Below are 27715 nucleotides of genomic sequence, written 5' to 3' on the forward strand. Positions count from 1 at the left end.
ACCAGGTCTATCCGGAAATTTCCCCCATTCCCTGATCCAACTCACAACCAGATGGTGGTCGGTTGACAGTTCCGCCCCTCTCTTTACCCGAGTGTCCAAAACATGCGGCCTCAGATCAGATGACACAATCACAAAATCGATCATTGATCTTCGGCCTAGGGTACTCTGGTACCAGGTACACTTATGAGCACCCTTATGTTCGAACATGGTGTTTGTTATGGATAATCCATGACTAGCACAGAAGTCCAATAACAAACGACCGCTCGGGTTTAGATCAGGGAGGCCGTTCCTCCCCACCACGCCTCTCCAGGTGTCTCCATCGTTGCCCACGTGGGCGTTGAAGTCACCCAGCAGAACTACGGAGTCCCCTACTGGAGCCCCATACAGGACTCCATTCAGGGTCTCCAAGAAGGCCGAGTACTCTGAGCTGCTGTTTGGTGCATACGCCGGACAACAGTCAGAGTTTTCCCCCCTACAACCCTTAGGCGCAGGGAGGCGACCCTCTCGTCTACCGGGGTAAACTCCAACACAGCGGCGCTCAGCCGGGGATTTATGAGTATCCCCACACCCGCCCGGCGCCTCACGCCCTCGGCAACTCCGGAGAAGAATAGAGTCCAACCCTTATCCAGGAGTACAGTACCAGAGCTGAGACTGTGCGTGGAGGTAAGCCCCACCAGATCTAACTGATAGCGCTCCACCTCCCTCACAAGCTCCGGTTCCTTTCCCCACAGCGAGGTGACGTTCCACGTCCCCAGAGCCAGCTTCTGCCGCCCGGGTCTGGTCCGTCGAGACCCCTGACCTTCGCTGCCACCCATGTGGCTGCGCACCCGACCCCAACGGGTCTTCCCACAGGTGGTGGGCCCATGGGATGAAGAGAGGGGGGGTGCCACGTAGTTTGTTCGGGCTATGCCCGACCGGGCTCCGTGGCAAACCCGGCCACCAGGCGCTCGCCATCGAGCCCTCCGTCTGGGCCTGGCTCCAGACGGGGGCCCCGGGCTTCCTCCGGGCCGGGTCACATCTCCTCTTTTTACGTTATTCATTGAGGTTTTTTTTTAACCATTCTTAGTCTGGCCCCTCACCTGAGACCACTCTGCCATGAGAGACCCTACCAGGAGCACAAGGCTCCAGACAACACAGCCCTCAGGTTCATAGGGACACGCAAACCTCTCCACCACGATAAGGTGACGGTTCCAGGAGAGGCTTTGTGAAATAGTTCGTATTTATTTAATTCCAGTAATAAAAGTAAATTGCATACTGCAATAACTAACTAAACTAAGCTTAGAAAACTAAATCAAATTAAAACATACAGAAATTATAATAATCAGCCGATTGATAAATAATGTCAATTATTATTAGTTGTTGCCCTCCTGCTCAGATAGTAAGTATAGGATGCATCATTAAATTACTGACTGAGTCTGGTTACTAGTGTTTACTAAGTACACATTCCTGAAACATATACAGTACTATTAACAAACACTATTGAGCAAAAATAAAAGGCGGTGCCATACCCTGCTGGATATCTTATGAGGTAAACTATACACAAAGAAAACACAATTTGACACAGATAACTTATCCACCTCTTCATTGTGTTTTCTCACCTGACCCTGTGGCCTTCATCCAGCTGCACATCAAAGTTAACTGTTCCTAACATGGCTATAGCTTCCTTGTCATTTCCATGTGCGCCATCCTAGACTCATGTTTCTTTATTTTCTCGGATTAATGCTTCACATCTCTCACTCCAGTAACAGTCTGTGCTGTTTCTGTTCCAGCAGCTTTAAAAAGTCAACATGGAAACAAAAGACTGCATTAACATGGCTACTTCCTGTTGCCACGCCTTTGTGCTGTACCAGTTATGTGAAGATCCTCAGGTGTGTGTATCGCAGCTGCGATGCTGTTTCAAGTGAACCTGCTGCCGTCATGTCACTAGTTCCGTCTCATTTCCTCCACGGACACCAAGCAACCGGGCTTGGGCGCTAGCAGAAGCTTAATTTTCGACGACGTTGGTTGGCCAAATTGACTTGCTATACTCGTATCGTTATCCGCACATTTCCACTGAGCTTATGAATAAAAAATACAAATAAGTTATCATAGTTAATGTTAGATTACGTTTTATTAAAGACGTAAAAACAATGAAAACCAAACTCTCCAAAAGGGAGGGGGGCGCACTAGCTCCCTCTATTGGCCGGCTGCCACTGTATGTGACACACATTTCCATTTTTTGTTTGAGTCCAACTGGTCAAAATGTGAAGAAATCCCCTAAAGACAGACTTGAGATATCATGTTCAAGAGGCTAGAAACATGTTGTGTGACCTGACCTTTGACCTTTGACCACGTGAATCTAATGAGTTCCTCTGTCAGTCTAATTTGACGCTTGAACCAAATCTGAAAGGATTCTCTTGAGGAGTTTTTAACAAGTTCATGAGGCATAAAGGGGATTTACCAGGGTGAGGGTCACATGATCACGTTTTGTATGAATGTTGTTTTCTGATTTTATTCTAACAGATATTTTCTTTAATTGCAGACTTGGTGGTTTTGAACTCTCAGAGACTCACTGTGAAGTCGTGGCCTCAGCTCTGAAGTCAGACCCCTCACATCTGAGAGAACTGGATCTGAGTGACAACTACCTGAAGGACTCAGAAGTGAAGCTGCTGTGTTCTGGACTGGAGAGTCCAAACTGTCGACTGGAGACTCTGAGGTCCTTAAATCCTTCTTCACTTTTCCAACTTTCTTTCTTATTGGGTCATTATTTATTTAAATTGTCTCAGTTCTGCTCTGCTCACTGTCCCTCAGTCATCTGTCACTCACCCAGCCTGTCAGTCACGTCCACCTCATCAACTCCATTCACCTGCACTCAGCTGCTCCTGATCACTAAGAAAGTGTCAGTAAATAACATGTGGACTAAGGCCGAGCACTCGTCCTCCTCAGGTTTTCAAAATAAGACACATTATTATTGAAACACGATGGACTGTTGATAAGTATAGAAACAAACAGGAAGTGAGTGTCAGGAGCCATCCCTACTTTAAACAGTGTTTAATTACACAAACCTGCTCAGTGACCAACACACAGAGAAGAAGGTGATGAATGAAACAATGGTCCAACATGTCTGATCTGATATTTATCTTCAGGTCACAGACTGGACTGAGGTCAGCAGCATGTTGAGAGTCTGTGTTGACATGATGACGATCCACAACAACAGGAGGACACATTCAAATATTCATATTTCTTTATCCAGGTTGAAGAACTGCAGTCTGTCAGAGATCAGCTGTTCTTCTCTGGCTTCAGCTCTGAGGTCAAACCCCTCTCATCTGAGAGAACTAAATCTGAGAGGATACTACCTGAAGGACTCAGGAGTGAAGGAGCTGTGTGGTTTCCTACAGAGTCCAACTTGTCAACTGGAGACTCTGAGGTTAGTTCACTGACTGACTTTTGTAGAACTCATATCTATAAAACAGCATTTATACACAAGTTCTGATTTAATTCTAATTTATAATAATTCCTCTTCATACATAACTTGAATCCATTCATTAATTAATTTGTGACATTTTAAATATTCAGCTACTTGTTAAAACACTGAATTTAGTTCTTGATTTCCTAAACTGATCTGCAGGACAGAGACCGGGTCCAAATAATCTATTTTTACTGAATCAGGACTCGTTTTTAGTCTAACATGTCTGATTTCATATTTATCTTCAATGTTATGAGTCTGTGCTGACATGAATATTTTTGTACCATATACATTTGGTATTAATACATATATACATTCTCATTGTTCTCATGTCCATATGAGAACAACTGATCAGATTTTGGGAGTGAAATCCAATGTGATCACTGTTCAGGAGTTTGAGGGTTCCTCAAGCTCATGGAGAAATATACATATTTATCTACATTTATATATATAAATGTAGATAAATATGTATATATACAAATGTGGAAAGTTTCTATCTGAGCGAACAGCTAGCTCAGCGTGAAGAGACAATCACTCAATCCAAGTGAATTACCACCCTGCGTGTGTGTGTGCGTGTGTGTGTTTTTGTGTTTTTGTGTGTGTACGTACATACAGTGGCGTCATTGTGGTGGGGAAAAATGGAACTGACTTCCCAGGGCCCCAAACTGGAGGGGGGCCCTTGAAAAGCATTGATGATTTAAAATATATAAATAATAATTAATTATATTAATTTCATTTCTCAGTGCTCAATGAAACTGGTTGACTAAATCGATTGATTGGCTGAAGGCCTGTGGTCACCTGTCTCACCAGAGGCTGATGGTGAAAAAATATTCATCAGCCGCTGTGCTGTTCAACTATGATTCAAAACAAACTGAAGGAAACCAGGTCTTTGTGAAATAGTTGGTATTTATTCAATTCCAATAATAAACATAAAAGTAAATTACATACTGCACTAGCTAACTTAAAAGACTAAGCTTAGAAAACTAAATTAAATAAAAACATACCGAAATAATAATAATCAGCCGATTGATAAATAATGTAAATTATTATTAGTTGTATTATTATTAATTGTTGCCCTCGACCTCAGATAGTAAATAGAGGATACATCATTAAACTACTGACTGAGTCTGGTTACTAGTGTTAACTATGTACACATTCCTGAAACATATACAGTACTATTAACAAACACTATTAAGACAAACTAGAAGGCGTTGCCATACACTGCTGGATATCTTAGGAGGTAAACTATACACAAAGAAAACACACTCAGAATTTGACACAGATAACTTATCCACCTCTTCATTGTGTTTTCTCACCTGACCCTGTGGCCTTCATCCAGCTGCACAGCGATGTTAACGGTTCCTAACATGGCTAAAGCTTCCTTGTATTTTCCATGTGCGCCCTCCTAGACTCATGTTTCTTTATTTTCTCGGATTAATGTTTCACATCTCTCACTCCAGTAACAGTCTGTGCTGTTTCTGTTCCAGCAGCTTTAAAAAGTCAACATGGAAACCCAAATACTGCATTAACATGGCTACTTCCTGTTGCCACGCCTGGGCTTGGGCGCTAGCAGAACCTTTATTTTTTCGACGATGTTGATTGGCCAAATTTACTTTGCTATATGCGACCTTTGACTACCTGAATCTAATGAGTTCCTCTGTCAGTCTAATTTAAAGCTTGAACCAAATCTGAAAGGATTCTCTTGAGGAGTTTTTAACATGTTCATGAGACAAAAAGGGGATTTGCCAGGGTGAGGGTCACATGATCACGTTTTGTATGAATGTTGTTTTCTGATTTTATTCTAACAGATATTTTCTTTAATTACAGACTCTGTGGTTGTCTACTCTCAGAGACTCACTGTGAAGTCGTGGCCTCAGCTCTGAAGTCAAACCCCTCTCATCTGAGAGAACTGGATCTGAGTGACAACAAGCTGCAGGACTCAGGAGTGAAGCTGCTGTGTTCTGGACTGGAGAGTCCAAACTGTCGACTGGAGACTCTGAGGTCTTTAAATCCTTCTTCACAATTCCAACTTTCTTTCTTATTGGGTCATTATTTATTTAAATTGTCTCAGTTCTGCTCTGCTCACTGTCCCTCAGTCACCTGTCACTCACCTGCTCCTGATCACTAAGAAAGTGTCAGTAAATAACATTTGGACTGAGGCAGAGCACTCGTCCTCCTCAGGTTTTTCAAAATAAGACACATTCTTATTGGAACGAGTTGGACAGTTGATAAGTATAGAAACAAACAGGAAGTGACTGTCAGGAGCCATCCCTACTTAAAACAGTGTTTAATTACACAAACCTGCTCAGTGACCAACACACAGAGAAGAAGCTGATGAATAAAACAATGGTCCAACATGTCTGATCTGATATTTATCTTCAGGTCACAGACTGGACTGAGGTCAGCAGCATGTTGAGTGTCTGTGTTGACATGATTACGATCCACAACAACATGAGGACACATTAAAATATTAATATTTCTTTATCCAGGTTGAACAGCTGCAGTCTGTCAGAGATCAGCTGTTCTTCTCTGGCTTCAGCTCTGAGGTCAAACCCCTCTCATCTGAGAAAACTGGATATGAGCTACAACGACCTGCAGGACTCAGGAGTGAAGGAGCTGTGTGGTTTTCTACAGAGTCCAACCTGTCGACTGGAGACTCTGAGGTCGGTTCACTGACTAACTTTTGTAGATCTCATATCTAAAAAACTGCATTTATACACAAGTTCTCATTTAATTATAATTATAATAATTCCTCTTAATACAAAACTTGAATCCATTCATTGATTAATTTGTGACATTTTAAATATTCAGCTACTTGTTAAAACACTGAGTTTAGTTCTGGATTTCCTAAACTGATCTGCAGGACAGAGACCGGGTCCAAATAATCGATTTTTACTGAATCAGGACTCGTTTTTAGTTCAATGTCTTATTTCTTATTTATCTTCCATGTTATGAGTCTGGGCTCACATGAATGTGTGTCTGTTGTTTTCACACATGAACTCAGTTTAATTTACAGTTAAGTTTTATTATTTATCCAGGTTGAGGAGTTGCAGACTGACAGAGATCAGCTGTTCTTCTCTGGCTTCAGCTCTGAGGTCAAACCCCTCTCATCTGAGAGAACTGGATCTGAGGTACAACGGCCTGCAGGACTCAGGAGTGAAGGAGCTGCTTGATCTACAGCAGAGTCCAACCTGTCGACTGGAGACTCTGAGGTCAGTAGATGGTTGGAATCAGTCCACGCTGCTTTCATCAGTATTTTACTAATCACAGTCAGTATCACAGATCCAGGGTCTGTGCTACCAAGCAGGATTTGTGGTTATCAGGTTAACTTCAGGTTTAGTTTTTTCAGTTCTACGAAGCTCGTCCACTTCTTAACGAGGTAAATCACCATGGTAACTTCTGATGAACGACTAACCTGCTCCAGGTTAAGTTGGAGATCAACCCGTATAGAAGCTCCGCCCACTGACCACAGTGACTCTACACTGTTGTGTGGTGCACACTCTCCTTAAAGGTGTTTCTATTGAGTAGTGATATCAGAGGTTTCCACCACAGTGTGTGTCCTCAGAGACAGTGTGTGTCCTCGGAGTCAGTGTGTGTCCTTAGAGACAGTGAGACAGAGTGTGTCCTCAGAGACAGTGTGTGTCCTCGGAGACAGTGTGTGTCCTCAGAGTCAGTGTGTGTCCTCAGAGACAGTGTTTGTCCTCAGAGTCACTGAGACGGTGTGTGTCCTCAGAGACAGTTAAGGCCTAATTATAGTCCTGCGACTGCAACCGCGGAAGGCCACGCAGCTGCATCGACGGATCCGTTTTGGTTTATGCTTCCTAAACGTGTTGCGCGTGTTGCAACGCAATTCACCGCCAGAACACTAGGCGGAGTAACTTTTTTTTTCGAAAACAAAACACACAAAGAAGAGACGTCTTCTTCTTCGTCGAATGTTTATTTACATCGCCACTCCGGCTCCTCATAGCCTATTTCTGGCAGACAAATCGGCCAGTCAGTGACAGTTTATACAAGTGGTCATACTTTCGGATCTCTTCTGCCAAGTGCTCATCTATTTGGTCCATATTCGTTCTTCTTAATCTTCCGTGATTTCCGCGTATTTTTGGGCATGAAACCGGAAACTAGACTCCGGACGGGATGTAGTAAGCCGACCAATCACAAGCCTTGCGGGCTGCGTGAGGCTCGCGTCGTTTTGTCGTATAGTTAGAAAAATTGGCGGACACACGCAAGCCGCCAGAGGGCTCGAAAGGGGCGTGTTGCGTGTCTTGCGTGCATGCGTGCGTCCGTGCAACACGAGTATAATTTGGCCTTTAGACAGTGTTTGTCCTCAGAGACAGTGTGTGTCCTCAAAGTCAGTGAGACAGTGTGTCCTCAAAGTCAGTGAGACAGTGTGTGTCCTCAGAGACAGTGAGGCAGTGTGTGTCCTCAGAGACAGTGAGACAGTGTGTGTCACATCCTGGTATCAAATGTTTCTCATCAAGAATCTTCTTCTCTTCCACTCGTCTTGTTAGTAAACAACAGATTCAGATCTCGTGACCTCGAGTTATTTATCTCGTTCACACACATTATTATATCGTGGTCATATAATATATTTTCACCAGATGCCACCAGGGGGCGCTGTAACTTACACATTGACACAATCCAGATGTTTTACCAGCTGTTCTTCCTGCATTTAGCAGCTGTAACTGAGTTTCTTTTATTCTGGATCATGTGTTTGTTCTCCTCTGATTTTTATTATAGAACAGTTTGATCCTGGTTGTGAAATATGAGGCTCTGCTGTCAGTCAAACTGTCCACGTCTGTGATTGGTCATACTCAGTAAACCCCGCCCCTTTTATGTGCACGTGCTCACACAGTGAAGCATGTCTTCACCTGTAACAGCAGTAAATCCACCTCTCAGGTGTCCACTCTGCACTTTGACATGCAGAGGACACACACTGAGCTCTTAGCGTGTTCATTCCAACACGTGAACATGAAGCAGAGAGGAAGCTGCTCCACCTCTGAACAGGACTGAAGTCCCTGCTGCTCTTTCTACTGGATGAGCTGCATCACTGACTCACAGCTGATGAAGTGAGTCTCTGTAACACTGATGTCTTCTTCTCTCAACAGGTGGGAGGGGAGATCTCCGTGGAGGTGAGTGTGAAGAGGACAGTGTGTGTGGACGGAGGCTGAGCTGTGACCTGAGGATCCAGAGGCTGAAGCAGCAGCAGCTGCTCAAAGTTAATTTAATCCTGTTATTATTCCTGCCGGATGTCAAGATGTAGTGTAAACTCCGACAGGATGTTATAATGATTTATCAATGATTGTTGATTATTCTGAGTATGATCTCATTCAGGTTAGGTTTATCAGAACATGTCGTCCGTCACGTCTCACAGCAACAACACAGAGAGAATTTGTGATTTACAGTTTTTCTCCATTGCTTTGGCTCATTTCACGAAACAGAAATGACATTCTCAGAGCTCTAAGTGCAATTGGCAAAATAGCCCATATGGTTCAGCACAACTACATAGATCACCTGCAAAAGGTCATATCTCTCCCAAAACAGCTAACTCATCAGTCAAAACCAAATCATTTTCTCATATAAATAGTCAGTGCCCCCAAAATGAAAATTTCCTTCTCGATTGCTGTGGCTCATCCCTCAAAATAACATAGATGGTTCAGCAAATCTCCATAGCACACCTGCAAAAGGTCATATCTCTCCCAAAACAGCAAACTCATCAGTCAAAACTAAATCATTTTCTCATACAAATAGTCAGTGCCCCCAAAATGAAAAGTCCCTTTGGCATTGTTTAAACACTACAGGTCAAAATGTTTAGATGTTTTGTCAGTATGGCAGTCGACCATAGAAATATCCCTAGTGTGCACATTTCAATCTTGGCTCAGTCCTTGAATGGTCACTGAATGGTTACAGTAGATGTTTTCTTTCCAGAATATTATGTGTATCAAACAGAAAAAAGATTAATTCAAGGTTTCACATAAAAGATGTTTATTGAACTCATACTGCCATGGAAATTGTTACAGTAATTGCAATACATCATGGTAACAGTAACAGAAAATGTGTACAGCACTATATACTGTCAAACAATAAGCACATCAAAACTAAAATTTGGTATAGTGAGATATGACCTTTTGAAGGTGATCTATGTAGTTGTGCTGAACCATATGGGCTATTTTGCCAATTGCACTTAGAGCTCTGAGAATGTCATTTCTGTTTCGTGAAATGAGCCAAAGCAATTGAGAAAAACTGTAAACTTACTGTGTGATTGGTGATGAGATGTGTGAAACTCAACCTTGATTACTAAAGTTCTAGTTGCACCTGAAAATGAAGCCGATGATCAAAGATATCCTTATTACAGTATAAACCATGATGTTTTTCTTGGTATTATGTGCCTGTACGATTTTGACAGTAGAGTGAACTATTGTGCAGGTGATGATGTAAACAATGAAATTATGCCAACATGTTCTGCAGAGAACAACCACTTGACTGAGAAGTGACAGTCAGTTTTCACCAGCAATATATATTCAATTGGTAATTGAACTAACTGAAGGCAATTGTACCTAACCGTTTGCAAAGGTGTGCTAAATCATTTGAAATTTGTGCAAGCTGTTGGAAATTGTACTTGTCATTGCAAGGATGTGCTAATACAATTGCAATTTGATTAAAGGAATGAGATATTCCAATCTGTTGTGAGCAAGTACCCAGTGGTTTGGAGGTTTGCACATGTTGTTTTGAGAATGTCATTTCTGTTTCGTGAAATGAGCCAAAGCAATGGAGAAAAACTGTAATAATCAGCTGATCAGACACATTGAGGAGGCAGGGTTTATGATCTATACTGCAGCCAGCCACCAGGGGGTGATGAAGATCATTTGGCTTCATCTTTATTTACAGTCTAAATGTTAACGATTTTATTTCACTGTGTTTTATGAATGACATCAGATTAAATCTTCTCTGTAAAGTCGCAGGTGATGGATCTGACCTGAGTTTGAGTTTCTCACTTTCCATGTTTCACTGTTTAAATAAACTGTTTCCACTTCATTGAAGTTTAAATTCTGTGACATCACATGACTCACTGAGGAGGCTGTGGCGGCGTCTTGTCATGAGGGCGAAGGGGCGAACACGCATTGACACGATGGATCAGACACATGGCACCGTTTGGTAAATGAGGCCCGACACTTATTGTCTAGTGCAGTGATTTTCAACCAGAATTATCTAATATTTCAACCAGAAATATTAGATAATTTCAACCAGAAATTATCTAATATCTAGTGTTGCACCGAAGTATCGGCCGAACATCGGTAGCGGCCAATATTCGCCTCGTTTACCAACATCTGCACATCGGTACTAAGAAGAGGTAGTGAATACTGTAACACGCTCAACAAACCAAATAACATTAAAAACACCAACCGACCACCACACAGACGCAGCACTCACACACGTAATCAACACAGACACCGGAGCGCTTCCCTTCACGACTCCTCGGACGCCACGTCCAGCTTCCTCTGAGGGATGTAAACGGTTTGGGAGGCCACGTGTCCAGCTGTGGTCAACATGGTGGCCAGAGGCGAGAGGGGGACCGGCGTGTGGAAGAAGCTGTGCTGGGGGAGGGCGGTCCCTTTGGGGGTGGTCATCAGGGGCTGGACAACAGACAGAGTTCAGTTAGTGGGACGGCTCATGATTGTTAAATAAAGATGGATGACATGTTTCCACTTCCTCCTGCTGTACGAAAGTGAAGCCAAAATATCTCAGGTACGAACGCTGCCATCTTGTGTCACTGGAGTGGAGCTGCAGTATCGACGTTCTGACAAATAATATTTAACGTGTGTAAAACCTTTTCGTCCGGCACAATTTGAAGTGTTCTTATTGTTAATTACAATTATATAATAGATTATTGGTTCATTGTTTCAGCTCCACGTGTAAACGCTTTCATGTAAATAAATTGGAACTTAACCATATTTAAAATACTCATGTTTTACACATTTAATCATTTGAAGTTAGTTTTTCAGTGTTTGAGTTTCGTTCCACCACCAGAGAACTCTGTGAGCGATAAGCAGCATCAGGGGCTGATGGGTAATGTAGTATTTAGAGCCGTGGAACTTGTACATGTAACTAACCAATTTCCATAATGTAACCAAAAGGATTCTAATTTATTCCCTTTTTTAATATATTCCTACATCTTCAGTTTCCTCTTTTTAACAAGTCCAGGACGCTGCTTCATGTTTACATTGAAGAAAAATAAGAAAATTCTACAAGTTGTTGATTTATTTAAATATTAACAATAGATGATAGTTATATTATTATACACTGAATCATTTCATTTAACACTTTATGTAAAAAAATGTACCTTCTATTTTCCATTAACATTGATGAACACAAATTAATATGATTTAATATAAGAATAAATATGAATTATGACATATATTTAATTATTTGACTCATATTCCTGATATATGTGACTCACTTACTTTGTACTCTGTTGTTATTTGATCTGTTGCCAGATGCCAGAAATACTTTAGATATTTTCACACAGACCTCACATCCCCTGATGGTGTGAAACGTCTCTGCTGCCGCCATATTGAAGAGAGAGGCTGATCACTTAAGATTGTAGAAAATATCAAAATTAAAAATATATTTTGTGCTGTTTTCTGATGAAACAAGGAAACAGGGAATAAAGAGTTATTATACACAATGCTACATTCTGAATTGACATAGAACAACTTAGAAACAAACATTACATCAGAAATATTACCGGTGATATTTCTGCCAAATTAAACTATGCAAAAGTTTGAAAATCCACATTTTGGTCTTTCTCACAAACCAAACTGCAACAGTCAGACATCACATTTAATCTTATTGAGGATGAAGCCGACAGACAGGTTCACAGCCTCCTCTTTAACAACATGGCCGCTGCGTTGATGTGTGTTGGTGTGAAAATGTCTCAAACATTGATGGAGCACTGGTTTCAACTGGTTTGAAGAAGTTCACTGTGGGAGATAAAAGCATGATGCTGCTCAACATTTAATTTTTCTTTTCCATGAGAAGTTTCCTCCCGAGTTGTTTTTATTTTTAACTTTTCAAACTTTCTCCTTCATCCAACTCGTCGTCCATCCATTAAAGCAGCTTCTCAGCTTGTGCCTTATCGACGTTCTCAGGTCTGAACGTTCTTCTTCTTCTCTCCTCTCTGTCACGCTTCTTCTCTTTCCTGCTGTTTGCTGTGTCGCTACATTTGTCAGATCACGTGTGTTTTCTTGATTTTTTCATGCTCACTTCGTTCGGACTGATTTTTGGTGTGAACAGGCAAAGAAGATGGAAAGTCGTGTCAGCGGGTGACGGTGAGGATGACGATCAGGAAGAACGACTGTCGCAGTAACAGGCCGGTATGTTTGTGTCCAACGTGATTCCTGGTTCATTCAATAAGAAATAAGAAAATCTGGAAACTTTCCCAGTACATTTCCTGGCAGAAGAAATGTAGTTATTGGTGCTAATTCAATGTAAAATAAAAATGTCCTTAAAGGAACCGTCCATTTAAATCAAACAAATCAATTTAATTGTTATTGGAAACTTACTTTTTCACTTGTATTGAACTTTGTGTTTGCATGTGGACAAATTTCAGATTTTAAATATGAATCTCGAATTAACATTAGCAACTCATTGGATTTACACAACTGGAAATAGGAAAGTGTTTGAACTCTCCCAGTTCACACACTTCCCAATTTCATTTAAAAGCTAAAATTACACACAGTTTATTTGTATATCATATTTCAATTAGGCATTTCAAAGTACTTTTCATAAGATATAAGAGGCATCATAACGAATTGTCAAAGCAACATTAGACAATATCAGAAAGAAGCATTTTAAATTTTAAACAGAAATTAAAAGAGAATAAAAATAATTTAGGAAATATACAGACTGGATGTTGAGCACAGACCAGTTGAAGGATGTCATAATTTAAAGGATGTGGAGAATCTTCAATTTAATCGGACAGCGACTTGAAAATAACAGTGTTAATTTAAAGAGATGTGTCCCCTCCTCTGGACGACTTCCAGCCTTGTGAGCTTCTGCACTGACGCTCTGTGTCCTGCAGGTGAACATCGTGTCATGTGACGGGAAGTGTCCGTCCGCCAAAATAAATGTACAAACTGCACTTAAAGTTGTTTACGTATAATTTTTATCATCATCTGTAGTTAAAGATGGACGACATGGCTGCTCCTCAAAAGTGAAGCCATCTCATCTTGATCGCCCCTTGCTGGCTGGCTGCAGTATAATTCATAAATCTTGGCTCCTCCATGTTAGTAGTTGGGATCAGAGATATTTTGGCTTCATTTTTGATCGACAGGAGGAAGTTGAGATGTCGTCCATCTTTATTTTACAGTCCATGGTTCAAAGTTACTGTTCATACTGCTGTAGCGCCACCTCCCTGTCAGCCTGCACACTCTCCACATCTCCTCCTATTGTGCCGGGTTTTTGTAAATAACAAAATTTCATAATGTTTGAAAATGTTTTGCAACATCCAACATGTTGATGTTTCCCTCTTATTAAGACAATACATTGTAAATGTACTGATTAAACACATCTTTTAGATAATCAGAGGGAGTCAGGTGAATGAACTGATCTGAATCCAGCAGTAGGTTGAGCACTTTATTTATTTATTATCATTGACAGAAATTACAGAGAGAGCCTGGTGGAGCGTTATAGATGCATGTTTCTCTGTGGACCAAACTTCTTTCTGTGTTTGTTCATATCAAACACTGGATATTTTAAAGTCAAGAGGATTTGGATTATATAAATGTACATTTGAATTTTCAATAGATATTTCCTTTTGAAAAACTAAAAAAGTTTTTTGTCTGTTTATTAGATAACAGGATGCTGTGCAATATAGATTATGTTATCACTGGTTATTATTATCATTATTATTAGGGCCCGAGCACCGAAATCGGTGAGAGGACCTATTGAAATTGAAATGATTATTATTAGGGCCCGAGCACCGAAATCGGTGGGAGGCCCTATTGAAATTGAAATGATTATTATTATTATTAGGGCCCGAGCACCGAAAGGTGAGAGGCCCTATTGAAATTGTAAGGATTTTTATTAGGGCCCGAGCACCGAATGGTGAGAGGCCCTATTGAATCTGTAAGGATTTTTATTATTATTATTAGGGCCCGAGCACCGAATGGTGAGAGGCCCTATTGAATCTGTAAGGATTTTTATTATTAGGGCCCGAGCACCGAATGGTGAGAGGCCCTATTGAATCTGTAAGGATTTTTATTATTATTAGGGCCCGAGCACCGAATGGTGAGAGGCCCTATTGAATCTGTAAGGATTTTTATTATTATTATTATTATTATTATTATTAGGGCCCGAGCACCGAATGGTGAGAGGCCCTATTGAATCTGTAAGGATTTTTATTATTAGGGCCCGAGCACCGAAAGGTGAGAGGCCCTATTGAAATTGTAAGGATTTTTATTAGGGCCCGAGCACCGAATGGTGAGAGGCCCTATTGAAATTGTAGGCATTATTCTTATTATTAGGGCCCGAGCACCGAATGGTGAGAGGCCCTATTGAATCTGTAAGGATTTTTATTATTATTATTAGGGCCCGAGCACCGAATGGTGAGAGGCCCTATTGAATCTGTAAGGATTTTTATTATTATTATTATTATTATTATTATTATTATTATTATTATTATTATTTCCCTTTGGGGGGCTTTTTCAGGGTCTAGACATGCTCAAAAAGTTATGAAACTTTGCAGGAAATTCAAGGTCTGCGGATATTTTAGTATTCTGGAGTAATTGGAATTGGGCGTGGCAAAATGGCTCTACAGCGCCCCCTGGAACCAGCCCCTAGGTTTCCACATAACGGATTTTCATCAAAATCTGGATATAGGTGTATCATGACCAGTCATGAAAAAAAGTCTCATGGAGCATTATGAAAAACGCAACAGGAAGTCCGCCATTTTGCTTTTAGTGGCCATTTTGGCAATATCCCACATTTTTACTTTTACGTACTTGTCCCAGGGCTTTCATCAGATCAACTTCAAATTCAGATGAGTGTCATCACAACAAGATGGAGATAAAAAATGATTGAGGGATTTTTTTTTTATCACACCGTGTGACCGTGGCATGGCGTTAAAAATTGGTTACACGCCATCAAAACACGGGCATCTGTATCTCGGACATACATGTTCCAATCAAGTCCAAACTAGACATGTAAGACAATAGTCCCCGCCTGATGACATCTATGCATAAATGATGACTTAAAACCGCAGCGCCCCCTGGTGGCAACAGGAAATGTCTTGTTTTTTGCTTGTCTTACACTTGGATGAATTTCTCCTCATCCACTGACCTCAACCATGTCAAACTGTATCAAATGGGTCCCAAGACATTGACAATGAAGACATAAGATTACCGTGACTTTTCGTCAAACGCCATATGAATGGCGTGGCATTAAAGTTCATCAACTCGCCGTGAAACACGAAATTGCTGTAACTTCAGTGTTCATGATTCTATCTCTCTCAAACTACATGTGTGTAACAACAGCCCCCCCCTGAAGATATTCATATGGTTTTAAGAAATGGGCGTGGCAAAAAAACTGACCAGCGCCCCCTATAGGGCAACCCCGGCACTACGATGGCCGACATTTATACAAATCTATCGGGACATGTGTCGTTTCATAACAAACAAAAAAATATCTTGGATAGGTATGCTTGACCAAACAGGGAGGCCGCCATTTTGGATTAAGTGGCCATTTTTTTTCCATATTCCACATTTTTACTTGATGCACTTGTCCCAGGGCTTTCATCAGATTAACTTCAAATTAAGATCAGTGCCATCACAACAAGATGGAGATAAAAAGTGATTAAGAGATTGACCTTTCGTCACACCGTGTGACCGTGGCGTGGCGTCTTGAGTTTGATTAAACGCCATCAAAACACGAGGTTCTGTATCTCGGACATACATTGTCCAATCGAGTCCAAACTAGACATGTAAGACAAGGGTGCCATCCTGATGACATCTACACAGAAATTATGACTTGAAATTACAGCGCCCCCTGGTGGCTACAGGAAGTGACATGTTTTATACTTTGATGAACTGCTCCTTGCTGCTTTAAGATATACAGCTCAAATGAGCTCAGTCAAGTCATTAGATCATGGTCAGAATTGTGACGTTTCCTCAAACCGTGTAAACATTTATGTGCGGCGAAGGATTTTCCTTCGCCAAAGGACACGATGTTATCATAACTCCACTGTGCATTGTCCTATCACTACAAAACTTCTGTCACATGGTCAGAGTCCAAGCCTGAACAGCTCTATGTGTCAATATTTCCTCAGTGTCATAGCGCCACCTACTGATTCGCCAGGAAACAGGAAGTACTTTGTTAATCCACTCTGCATTATCCAACCGGCTCCAAACTACTGACCTATGATCACAATCCTGAATAGAACAGCTCCATATATGAATATTAGTTCAGGATCATAGCGCCACCTATTGATCAGTGTGAAAATTAAGTTGCGGAAACATTGTCCAATTGACACAAAATTGCTTACGCTACATCAGAGCGCCTACATGAAGAGATCTATATGTCTGTGCGTAATAATAGTGATGGCGCCACCTACTGGCAAACCTACTGCCGCAGAGCGCAAAACGCATGCAACGTGGAGAAGTGCATGCTCGATCGATGATGTGCGCTTGGTCATCGATCGCTCTCTCCACCGACCGCAACAGGCTTCAACGTGCGGGTGCTCGTTATTATTATTTCCCTTCGGGGGGCTTTTTCAGGGTCTAGACATGCTCAAAAAGTTGTGAAACTTTGCAGGAAATTCAAGGTCTGCGGACAATTTAGTATTCTGGAGTAATTTGAATTGGGCGTGGCAAAATGGCTCAACAGCGCCCCCTGGAACCAGCCCCTAGGTTTCCACATAAGCGATTTTCCCCAAAATCTAGACACTGGTGTAACGTGACTAATCATAGAAAAAAGTCTATTGGAGCATTATGAAAAACGCAACAGGAAGTCCGCCATTTTGCTTTTAGTGGCCATTTTGGCAATATCCCACATTTTTACTTTTACGTACTTGTCCCAGGGCTTTCATCAGATCAACTTCAAATTCAGATGAGTGTCATCACAACAAGATGGAGATAAAAAATAATTGAGGGATTTTTTTTTTATCACACCGTGTGACCGTGGCATGGCGTTAAAAATTGGTTACACGCCATCAAAACACGGGCATCTGTATCTCGGACATACATGTTCCAATCAAGTCCAAACTAGACATGTAAGACAACAGTCCCCGCCTGATGACATCTATGCATAAATGATGACTTAAAACCGCAGCGCCCCCTGGTGGCAACAGGAAATGTCTTGTTTTTTGCTTGTCTTACACTTGGATGAATTTCTCCTCATCCACTGACCTCAACCATGTCAAACTGTATCAAATGGGTCCCAAGACATTGACAATGAAGACATAAGATTACCGTGACTTTTCGTCAAACGCCATATGAATGGCGTGGCATTAAAGTTCATCAACTCGCCGTGAAACACGAAATTGCTGTAACTTCAGTGTTCATGATTCTATCTCTCTCAAACTACATGTGTGTAACAACAGCCCCCCCCGAAGATATTCATATGGTTTTAAGAAATGGGCGTGGCAAAAAAACTGACCAGCGCCCCCTATAGGGCAACCCCGGCACTACGATGGCCGACATTTATACAAATCTATCGGGACATGTGTCGTTTCATAACAAACAAAAAAATATCTTGGATAGGTATGCTTGACCAAACAGTGAGGCCGCCATTTTGGATTAAGTGGCCATTTTTTTTCCATATTCCACATTTTTACTTGATGCACTTGTCCCAGGGCTTTCATCAGATTAACTTCAAATTAAGATCAGTGCCATCACAACAAGATGGAGATAAAAAGTGATTAAGAGATTGACCTTTCGTCACACCGTGTGACCGTGGCGTGGCGTCTTGAGTTTGATTAAACGCCATCAAAACACGAGGTTCTGTATCTCGGACATACATTGTCCAATCGAGTCCAAACTAGACATGTAAGACAAGGGTGCCATCCTGATGACATCTACACAGAAATTATGACTTGAAATTACAGCGCCCCCTGGTGGCTACAGGAAGTGACATGTTTTATACTTTGATGAACTGCTCCTGGCTGATTTACAATATACAGCTCAAATCAGATCAGTCAAGTCATTAGATCATGGTCAGAATTGTGACGTTTCCTCAAACCGTGTAAACATTGATGTGCGGCGAAGGATTTTCCTTCGCCAAAGGACACGATGTTATCATAACTCCACTGTGCATTGTCCTATCACTACAAAACTTCAGTCACATGGTCAGAGTCCAAGCCTGAACAGCTCTATGTGTCAATATTTCCTCAGTGTCATAGCGCCACCTACTGATTCGCCAGGAAACAGGAAGTACTTTGTTAATCCACTCTGCATGATCCAACCGGCTCCAAACTACTGACCTATGATCACAATCCTGAATAGAACAGCTCCATATATGAATATTAGTTCAGGATCATAGCGCCACCTATTGATCAGTGTGAAAATTAAGTTGCGGAAACATTGTCCAATTGACACAAAATTTCTCACGCTACATCAGAGCGCCTACATGAACAGATATATATGTCTGTGCGTAATAATAGTGATGGCGCCACCTACTGGCAAACCTACTGCCGCAGAGCGCAAAACGCATGCAACGTGGAGAAGTGCATGCTCGATCGATGATGTGCGCTTGGTCATCGATCGCTCTCTCCACCGACCGCAACAGGCTTCAACGTGCGGGTGCTCGGGCCCGCAAGTGCTACAACGTAGCCCTAGTTATTATTATTTCCCTTTGGGGGGCTTTTTCAGGGTCTAGACATGCTCAAAAAGTTATGAAACTTTGCAGGAAATTCAAGGTCTGCGGATATTTTAGTATTCTGGAGTAATTGGAATTGGGCGTGGCAAAATGGCTCTACAGCGCCCCCTGGAACCAGCCCCTAGGTTTCCACATAACGGATTTTCATCAAAATCTGGATATAGGTGTATCGTGACCAGTCATGAAAAAAAGTCTCATGGAGCATTATGAAAAACGCAACAGGAAGTCCGCCATTTTGCTTTTAGTGGCCATTTTGGCAATATCCCACATTTTTACTTTTCCGTACTTGTCCCAGGGCTTTCATCAGATCAACTTCAAATTCAGATGAGTGTCATCACAACAAGATGGAGATAAAAAATGATTGAGGGATTTTTTTTTTATCACACCGTGTGACCGTGGCATGGCGTTAAAAATTGGTTACACGCCATCAAAACACGGGCATCTGTATCTCGGACATACATGTTCCAATCAAGTCCACACTAGACATGTAAGACAATAGTCCCCGCCTGATGACATCTATGCATAAATGATGACTTAAAACCGCAGCGCCCCCTGGTGGCAACAGGAAATGTCTTGTTTTTTGCTTGTCTTACACTTGGATGAATTTCTCCTCATCCACTGACCTCAACCATGTCAAACTGTATCAAATGGGTCCCAAGACATTGACAATGAAGACATAAGATTACCGTGACTTTTCGTCAAACGCCATATGAATGGCGTGGCATTAAAGTTCATCAACTCGCCGTGAAACACGAAATTGCTGTAACTTCAGTGTTCATGATTCTATCTCTCTCAAACTACATGTGTGTAACAACAGCCCCCCCCTGAAGATATTCATATGGTTTTAAGAAATGGGCGTGGCAAAAAAACTGACCAGCGCCCCCTATAGGGCAACCCCGGCACTACGATGGCCGACATTTATACAAATCTATCGGGACATGTGTCGTTTCATAACAAACAAAAAAATATCTTGGATAGGTATGCTTGACCAAACAGGGAGGCCGCCATTTTGGATTAAGTGGCCATTTTTTTTCCATATTCCACATTTTTACTTGATGCACTTGTCCCAGGGCTTTCATCAGATTAACTTCAAATTAAGATCAGTGCCATCACAACAAGATGGAGATAAAAAGTGATTAAGAGATTGACCTTTCGTCACACCGTGTGACCGTGGCGTGGCGTCTTGAGTTTGATTAAACGCCATCAAAACACGAGGTTCTGTATCTCGGACATACATTGTCCAATCGAGTCCAAACTAGACATGTAAGACAAGGGTGCCATCCTGATGACATCTACACAGAAATTATGACTTGAAATTACAGCGCCCCCTGGTGGCTACAGGAAGTGACATGTTTTATACTTTGATGAACTGCTCCTGGCTGATTTACAATATACAGCTCAAATCAGATCAGTCAAGTCATTAGATCATGGTCAGAATTGTGACGTTTCCTCAAACCGTGTAAACATTGAGGTGCGGCGAAGGATCATCCTTCGCCAAAGGACACGATGTTTTCATAAGTCCACTGTGCATTGTCCTATCACTACCAAACTTCTGTCACATGATAAGAGTACAAGCCTGAACAGCTCTATGTGTCAACATTTCCTCAGTGTCATAGCGCCACCTACTGATTATCTATGAAACAGGAAGTACTTTGTTAATCCACACTGCCTTATCCAACCGGCTCCAAACTTCTGACCTATGATCACAATCCTGATCTGAACTGCTCCATATATAAACATTAGTTCAGGGTCATAGCGCCACCTACTGATCAGTGTGAAAATTACATTGTGGTAAAATTTTTTCAATTGACACGAAACTGCTCACGCTACATCAGAGCGCCTACATGAACAGATATATATGACTGTGCGTAATAATAGTGATGGCGCCACCTACTGGCAAACCTACTGCCGCAGAGCGCAAAACGCATTTAACGTGGAGAAGTGCATGCTCGATCGATGATGTGCGCTTGGTCATCGATCGCTCTCTCCACCGACCGCAACAGGCTTCAACGTGCGGGTGCTCGGGCCCGCAAGTGCTACAACGTAGCCCTAGTTAGGGCCCGAGCACCGAATGGTGAGAGGCCCTATTGAATCTGTAAGGATTTTTATTATTATTATTATTATTATTAGGGCCCGAGCACCGAATGGTGAGAGGCCCTATTGAATCTGTAAGGATTTTTATTATTATTATTATTATTATTATTATTATTATTATTATTATTATTATTTCCCTTTGGGGGGCTTTTTCAGGGTCTAGACATGCTCAAAAAGTTATGAAACTTTGCAGGAAATTCAAGGTCTGCGGATATTTTAGTATTCTGGAGTAATTGGAATTGGGCGTGGCAAAATGGCTCTACAGCGCCCCCTGGAACCAGCCCCTAGGTTTCCACATAACGGATTTTCATCAAAATCTGGATATAGGTGTATCGTGACCAGTCATGAAAAAAAGTCTCATGGAGCATTATGAAAAACGCAACAGGAAGTCCGCCATTTTGCTTTTAGTGGCCATTTTGGCAATATCCCACATTTTTACTTTTACGTACTTGTCCCAGGGCTTTCATCAGATCAACTTCAAATTCAGATGAGTGTCATCACAACAAGATGGAGATAAAAAATGATTGAGGGATTTTTTTTTTATCACACCGTGTGACCGTGGCATGGCGTTAAAAATTGGTTACACGCCATCAAAACACGGGCATCTGTATCTCGGACATACATGTTCCAATCAAGTCCAAACTAGACATGTAAGACAATAGTCCCCGTCTGATGACATCTATGCATAAATGATGACTTAAAACCGCAGCGCCCCCTGGTGGCAACAGGAAATGTCTTGTTTTTTGCTTGTCTTACACTTGGATGAATTTCTCCTCATCCACTGACCTCAACCATGTCAAACTGTATCAAATGGGTCCCAAGACATTGACAATGAAGACATAAGATTACCGTGACTTTTCGTCAAACGCCATATGAATGGCGTGGCATTAAAGTTCATCAACTCGCCGTGAAACACGAAATTGCTGTAACTTCAGTGTTCATGATTCTATCTCTCTCAAACTACATGTGTGTAACAACAGCCCCCCCCTGAAGATATTCATATGGTTTTAAGAAATGGGCGTGGCAAAAAAACTGACCAGCGCCCCCTATAGGGCAACCCCGGCACTACGATGGCCGACATTTATACAAATCTATCGGGACATGTGTCGTTTCATAACAAACAAAAAAATATCTTGGATAGGTATGCTTGACCAAACAGGGAGGCCGCCATTTTGGATTAAGTGGCCATTTTTTTTCCATATTCCACATTTTTACTTGATGCACTTGTCCCAGGGCTTTCATCAGATTAACTTGAAATTAAGATCAGTGCCATCACAACAAGATGGAGATAAAAAGTGATTAAGAGATTGACCTTTCGTCACACCGTGTGACCGTGGCGTGGCGTCTTGAGTTTGATTAAACGCCATCAAAACACGAGGTTCTGTATCTCGGACATACATTGTCCAATCGAGTCCAAACTAGACATGTAAGACAAGGGTGCCATCCTGATGACATCTACACAGAAATTATGACTTGAAATTACAGCGCCCCCTGGTGGCTAAAGGAAGTGACATGTTTTATACTTTGATGAACTGCTCCTGGCTGATTTACAATATACAGCTCAAATCAGATCAGTCAAGTCATTAGATCATGGTCAGAATTGTGACGTTTCCTCAAACCGTGTAAACATTGATGTGCGGCGAAGGATTTTCCTTCGCCAAAGGACACGATGTTATCATAACTCCACTGTGCATTGTCCTATCACTACAAAACTTCTGTCACATGATAAGAGTACAAGCCTGAACAGCTCTATGTGTCAATATTTCCTCAGTGTCATAGCGCCACCTACTGATTCGCCAGGAAACAGGAAGTACTTTGTTAATCCACTCTGCATTATCCAACCGGCTCCAAACTTCTGACCTATGATCACAATCCTGATCTGAACAGCTCCATATATAAACATTAGTTCAGGGTCATAGCGCCACCTACTGATCAGTGTGAAAATTACATTGTGGTAAAATTTTCCAATTGACACGAAACTGCTCACGCTACATCAGAGCGGCTACTTGAACAGATCTATAAGTCTGTGTGTAATAATAGTGATGGCGCCACCTACTGGCAAACCTACTGCCGCAGAGCGCAAAACGCATGCAACGTGGAGAAGTGCATGCTCGATCGATGATGTGCGCTTGGTCATCGATCGCTCTCTCCACCGACCGCAACAGGCTTCAACGTGCGGGTGCTCGGGCCCGCAAGTGCTACAACGTAGCCCTAGTTATTATTATTATTATTATTATTTCCCTTTGGGGGGCTTTTTCAGGGTCTAGACATGCTCAAAAAGTTATGAAACTTTGCAGGAAATTCAAGGTCTGCGGATATTTTAGTATTCTGGAGTAATTGGAATTGGGCGTGGCAAAATGGCTCTACAGCGCCCCCTGGAACCAGCCCCTAGGTTTCCACATAACGGATTTTCATCAAAATCTGGATATAGGTGTATCGTGACCAGTCATGAAAAAAAGTCTCATGGAGCATTATGAAAAACGCAACAGGAAGTCCGCCATTTTGCTTTTAGTGGCCATTTTGGCAATATCCCACATTTTTACTTTTACGTACTTGTCCCAGGGCTTTCATCAGATCAACTTCAAATTCAGATGAGTGTCATCACAACAAGATGGAGATAAAAAATGATTGAGGGATTTTTTTTTTATCACACCGTGTGACCGTGGCATGGCGTTAAAAATTGGTTACACGCCATCAAAACACGGGCATCTGTATCTCGGACATACATGTTCCAATCAAGTCCAAACTAGACATGTAAGACAATAGTCCCCGCCTGATGACATCTATGCATAAATGATGACTTAAAACCGCAGCGCCCCCTGGTGGCAACAGGAAATGTCTTGTTTTTTGCTTGTCTTACACTTGGATGAATTTCTCCTCATCCACTGACCTCAACCATGTCAAACTGTATCAAATGGGTCCCAAGACATTGACAATGAAGACATAAGATTACCGTGACTTTTCGTCAAACGCCATATGAATGGCGTGGCATTAAAGTTCATCAACTCGCCGTGAAACACGAAATTGCTGTAACTTCAGTGTTCATGATTCTATCTCTCTCAAACTACATGTGTGTAACAACAGCCCCCCCCTGAAGATATTCATATGGTTTTAAGAAATGGGCGTGGCAAAAAAACTGACCAGCGCCCCCTATAGGGCAACCCCGGCACTACGATGGCCGACATTTATACAAATCTATCGGGACATGTGTCGTTTCATAACAAACAAAAAAATATCTTGGATAGGTATGCTTGACCAAACAGGGAGGCCGCCATTTTGGATTAAGTGGCCATTTTTTTTCCATATTCCACATTTTTACTTGATGCACTTGTCCCAGGGCTTTCATCAGATTAACTTCAAATTAAGATCAGTGCCATCACAACAAGATGGAGATAAAAAGTGATTAAGAGATTGACCTTTCGTCACACCGTGTGACCGTGGCGTGGCGTCTTGAGTTTGATTAAACGCCATCCAAAACACGAGGTTCTGTATCTCGGACATACATTGTCCAATCGAGTCCAAACTAGACATGTAAGACAAGGGTGCCATCCTGATGACATCTACACAGAAATTATGACTTGAAATTACAGCGCCCCCTGGTGGCTACAGGAAGTGACATGTTTTATACTTTGATGAACTGCTCCTGGCTGATTTACAATATACAGCTCAAATCAGATCAGTCAAGTCATTAGATCATGGTCAGAATTGTGGCGTTTCCTCAAACCGTGTAAACATTGATGTGCGGCGAAGGATTTTCCTTCGCCAAAGGACACGATGTTATCATAACTCCACTGTGCATTGTCCTATCACTACAAAACTTCTGTCACATGGTCAGAGTCCAAGCCTGAACAGCTCTATGTGTCAGTATTTCCTCAGTGTCATAGCGCCACCTACTGATTCGCCAGGAAACAGGAAGTACTTTGTTAATCCACTCTGCATTATCCAACCGGCTCCAAACTACTGACCTATGATCACAATCCTGAATAGAAAAGCTCCATATATGAATATTAGTTCAGGATCATAGCGCCACCTATTGATCAGTGTGAAAATTAAGTTGCGGAAACATTGTCCAATTGACACAAAATTTCTCACGCTACATCAGAGCGCCTACATGAACAGATATATATGTCTGTGCGTAATAATAGTGATGGCGCCACCTACTGGCAAACCTACTGCCGCAGAGCGCAAAACGCATGCAACGTGGAGAAGTGCATGCTCGATCGATGATGTGCGCTTGGTCATCGATCGCTCTCTCCACCGACCGCAACAGGCTTCAACGTGCGGGTGCTCGGGCCCGCAAGTGCTACAACGTAGCCCTAGTTATTCTTATTATTCTCCGAACAATGAATTGGCTTTTTGAGGGCTTCAACGTGCTCAAAAAGTTTTTAAACTTTCCAGTAAATTAGAGAGTGGTGAAAATTTACGTAATCTGGAGTATTTGGAAATGGGCGTGGCAAAACGGCTCAACAGCGCCCCCTGGAACCAGCCCTTAGGTTTCCACATAAGCGATTTTCACCAAAATCTAGACACTGGTGTAACGTGAATAATCATAGAAAAAAGTCTCTTGGAGCATTATGAAAAACGCAACAGGAAGCCCGCCATTTTGGATTTAGTGGCCATTTTGGCCAAATTCCACATTTTTACTTTAATGTACTTGTCGTAGAGCTTTCATCAGATCAACTTAAAAATTAGACGCGTGTCATCACAACAAGATTGAGAAAAAAAATGATCAACGGAATTTTTTTCCGGCACTTCGTGTGACCGTGGCGTGTCGTCAAAGTTTGGTTCCACGCCATCAAAACACGGGCATCTGTATCTCGAACATACATGGTCCAATCAAGTCCAAACTAGACACGTAAGAGAAGAGTCCCGGCCTGATGACATCTACACAGAAATAATGACTTAAAATCACAGCGCCCCCTGGTGGCACTAGGAAATGTCTTGCTTTTTGCTTGTCTTACACTTGGATGTATTCCTCCTCATCCACTGATCTCAACCATGTCAAACTGTACCAAATGGGTCTCAAGACATTGATAATGAAGGCATAAGATAACTGTGACTTTTCGTCAAACGCCATATTAATAGCGTGGCATCAAAGTTCATCACCTCGCCGTGAAACACGAAATTGCTTTAACTTCAGTGTTCATGGTTCTATCTCACTCAAACTACATGTGTGCAACAACATCCCCCCCCTGAAGATTTTCATATGGTTTTAAGGAATGGGCGTGGCAAAATAACTGACTAGCGCCCCCTAACGGGCAGCCCGGCACTACTCTTGGCCGACATGTACAAAAATCGATTTGGGCATGTGTCTTTTCATAACAAACAAATAAGTCTCTTGGATAGATATGCTAGACTAAACAGGAAGCCCGCCATTTTGGATTTAGTGGCCATTTTGGCCCTATTCAACATTTATACTTTGATTTACTTGTCGTAGAGCTTTCATCAGATCAACTTCAAATTCAGATGAGTGTCATCACAACAAGATTGAGATAAAAACTGATTAAGGGATTTTTTCCCCTTCACACCGTGTGACCGTGGCGTGGCGTTAAAGTTTGGTTACACGCCATCAAAACACGAGCATCTGTATCTCGAACATACATGGTCCAATCAAGTCTAAAGTAGACATGCAAGACAAGAGTTCCGGCTTGATGACATCTACACAGAAATTATGACTTGAAATCACAGCGCCCCCTGGTGGCAACATGAAGTGACATGTTTTATACTTTGATGAACTGCTCCTGGCTGCTTTAAGATATACAGCTCAAATGAGCTCAGTCAAGTCATTGAATCAAGGTCAGAATTGTGACATTTCCTCAAACCATGTAAACATTGATGTTTGGCGAAGGATCATCCTACGCCAAAGGACACGATGTTTTCATAATTCCACTGTGCATTGTCCTATCACTACCAAACTTCTGTCACATGATAAGAGTACAAGCCTGAACAGCTCTATGTGTCAATATTTCCTCAGTGTCATAGCGCCACCTACTGATTCGCCAGGAAACAGGAAGTACTTTGTTAATCCACTCTGCATTATCCAACCGGCTCCAAACTACTGACCTATGATCACAATACTGATCTGAACAGCTCCACATATAAATATTAGTTCAGGGTCATAGCGCCACCTACTGATCAGTGTGAAAATTAAGTTGTGTTAACATTGTCCAATTGACACAAAATTGCTCACGCTACATCAGAGCGCCTACATAAACAGATATATTTATTATTATTATTTCCCTTCGGGGGGCTTTTTCAGGGTCTAGACATGCTCAAAAAGTTGTGAAACTTTGCAGGAAATTCAAG

The 27715-nt window shown here is 41.9% G+C and overlaps 1 protein-coding gene across 1 annotated transcript in view; it reads left to right on the forward strand.

The window, feature by feature from the left end:
• Positions 1-27715, forward strand: part of LOC128442553 (NACHT, LRR and PYD domains-containing protein 12) — a 226845-nt gene that overhangs the window by 10179 nt on the left and 188951 nt on the right. Inside the window, exons 6-11 of the mRNA XM_053425059.1 lie at positions 1770-1868; positions 2522-2695; positions 3233-3406; positions 5273-5446; positions 5935-6108; positions 6484-6657. Of these exons, the coding sequence (XP_053281034.1) occupies positions 1770-1868; positions 2522-2695; positions 3233-3406; positions 5273-5446; positions 5935-6108; positions 6484-6657 (969 nt within the window). The remainder of the gene's footprint in view (positions 1-1769; positions 1869-2521; positions 2696-3232; positions 3407-5272; positions 5447-5934; positions 6109-6483; positions 6658-27715) is intronic.

The sequence above is a fragment of the Pleuronectes platessa genome, chromosome 1 (assembly GCF_947347685.1).
Source record: "Pleuronectes platessa chromosome 1, fPlePla1.1, whole genome shotgun sequence".
Classification (NCBI taxonomy): domain Eukaryota; kingdom Metazoa; phylum Chordata; class Actinopteri; order Pleuronectiformes; family Pleuronectidae; genus Pleuronectes; species Pleuronectes platessa.